The sequence below is a fragment of the Galeopterus variegatus genome, unplaced genomic scaffold (genome assembly GCF_000696425.1).
Source record: "Galeopterus variegatus unplaced genomic scaffold, G_variegatus-3.0.2 Scaffold23630, whole genome shotgun sequence".
NCBI lineage: Eukaryota > Metazoa > Chordata > Mammalia > Dermoptera > Cynocephalidae > Galeopterus > Galeopterus variegatus.
This window is the reverse complement of record NW_007749741.1, coordinates 12307-13719: the sequence shown is the minus strand read 5'-3', so window position 1 is coordinate 13719 and position 1413 is coordinate 12307. Positions and strand designations below refer to the sequence as shown.

General features: G+C 51.0%; 1 protein-coding gene across 1 annotated transcript; it reads left to right on the top strand.

The window, feature by feature from the left end:
* Positions 1-334: 334 nt before the first annotated feature.
* On the top strand, positions 335-1407 carry LOC103583503 (translationally-controlled tumor protein-like; the record flags this gene model as incomplete). Its single annotated transcript, XM_008564800.1, has 2 exons — positions 335-514; positions 1056-1407. Coding segments are annotated over exons 1-2 (454 nt in total), but the record flags the coding sequence as incomplete, so codon positions are not given.
* Positions 1408-1413: the final 6 nt, after the last annotated feature.

The window sequence follows — 1413 nt, the reverse complement described above, 5'->3', positions numbered from 1 at the left end:
TTGTAAATGTGTATTTCTTACTTTTGTATTATACTTGGTGTGGGCCCTGCTCAGTCGCTGGGGCATGCTGCACTCTCTCTGTGAAATCTGTATCTCTTATTTGTTACATTAAACCTGTTCTCACTTGCTAATGTGACTCTGCTCTTGAATTCACCCCTGTGGTGGAATTAAGAACATGGGAAGAGGACGGGGTGGGTTGAGGCTGACTATCCGGCCTCCCCGAGACTCTCCTCCAGTTTTAATACCTTACACAATTGGGAAGGAACTGGGAAAGTGAAGGTCCACAGAGGGAGTTGGAGGGACAGAAAATGAGTCAGCAGCCACTGGANGCCGCTCCGGCTCCAGCGCGCTCGCTCCGAGCTCCGGGCTCCTGCCAAGCTAGCGCCGCCGTCGTCTCCCTCCGGCCGCCATCATGATCATCTACCGGGACCACATCAGCCATGATGAGATGTTCTCCGACATTTACAAGATCCGGGAGATAGCGGACGGGCTGTGCCTGGAAGTGGAGGGGAAGGTGAGTGTCGGCCGCCGCGCGGGGGAGGCAAGGCCGGGCAGGCTCGGGTTTCCGCCGTTCCCCTGCCCGAGGTTGTGCAATCCTCCCCGCCGCCTCCTGGCGGAGACGCTCTTTCCGGGCTCGGGTTTTTCTAGAAAAGTGGAGGCGGAGCTGAGCCTGGAAATAGGTCCGCCGCCTGGGCGCCCATCCTCCCTGCGGGCTGTCCGGGTCATGTTGTTTCCGGCTTGGGAACTCCGGGCCCGTCGTCAACGTTTTCCCTATCCCTAATCAACATGTGGCAACGCGACAGCCCATAACTGGAAACAACTTCTAATTGATTGTTAATGACCCCATTTTCGTTGAGGTCAACAGTTAGCTCTTGTTGAGTCAAGCCGTTTCAGGAAATCGACGGTCGTGTTTTTTCCCAAAACGATGCTTTTGTGGTATTCAACAAGAACCAAGAACGTTTGGTGGAAAGATGGTAGATGCATGAACTGCTGGTGTAGAAGGTGTTTTGGTTGTGTTTTTGTCTTTACAACGAAACTGCTTTTTCTTTATGCAGATGGTCAGTAGGACAGAGGGTAACATTGATGACTCGCTCATTGGTGGAAATGCCTCCGCTGAAGGGCCCGAGGGCGAAGGTACTGAAAGCACAGTAATCACTGGTGTTGATATTGTCATGAACCATCACTTGCAGGAAACTAGCTTCACGAAAGAAGCCTACAAGAAGTACATCAAAGATTACATGAAATCAATCAAAAGGAAACTTGAAGAACAGAGGCCAGAAAGAGTAAAACCTTTTATGACAGGGGCTGCAGAACAAATGAAGCACATCCTCGCTAATTTCAAAAACTACCAATTCTTTATTGGTGAAAACATGAATCCAGATGGCATGGTTGCTCTGCTGGACTACCGTGAGG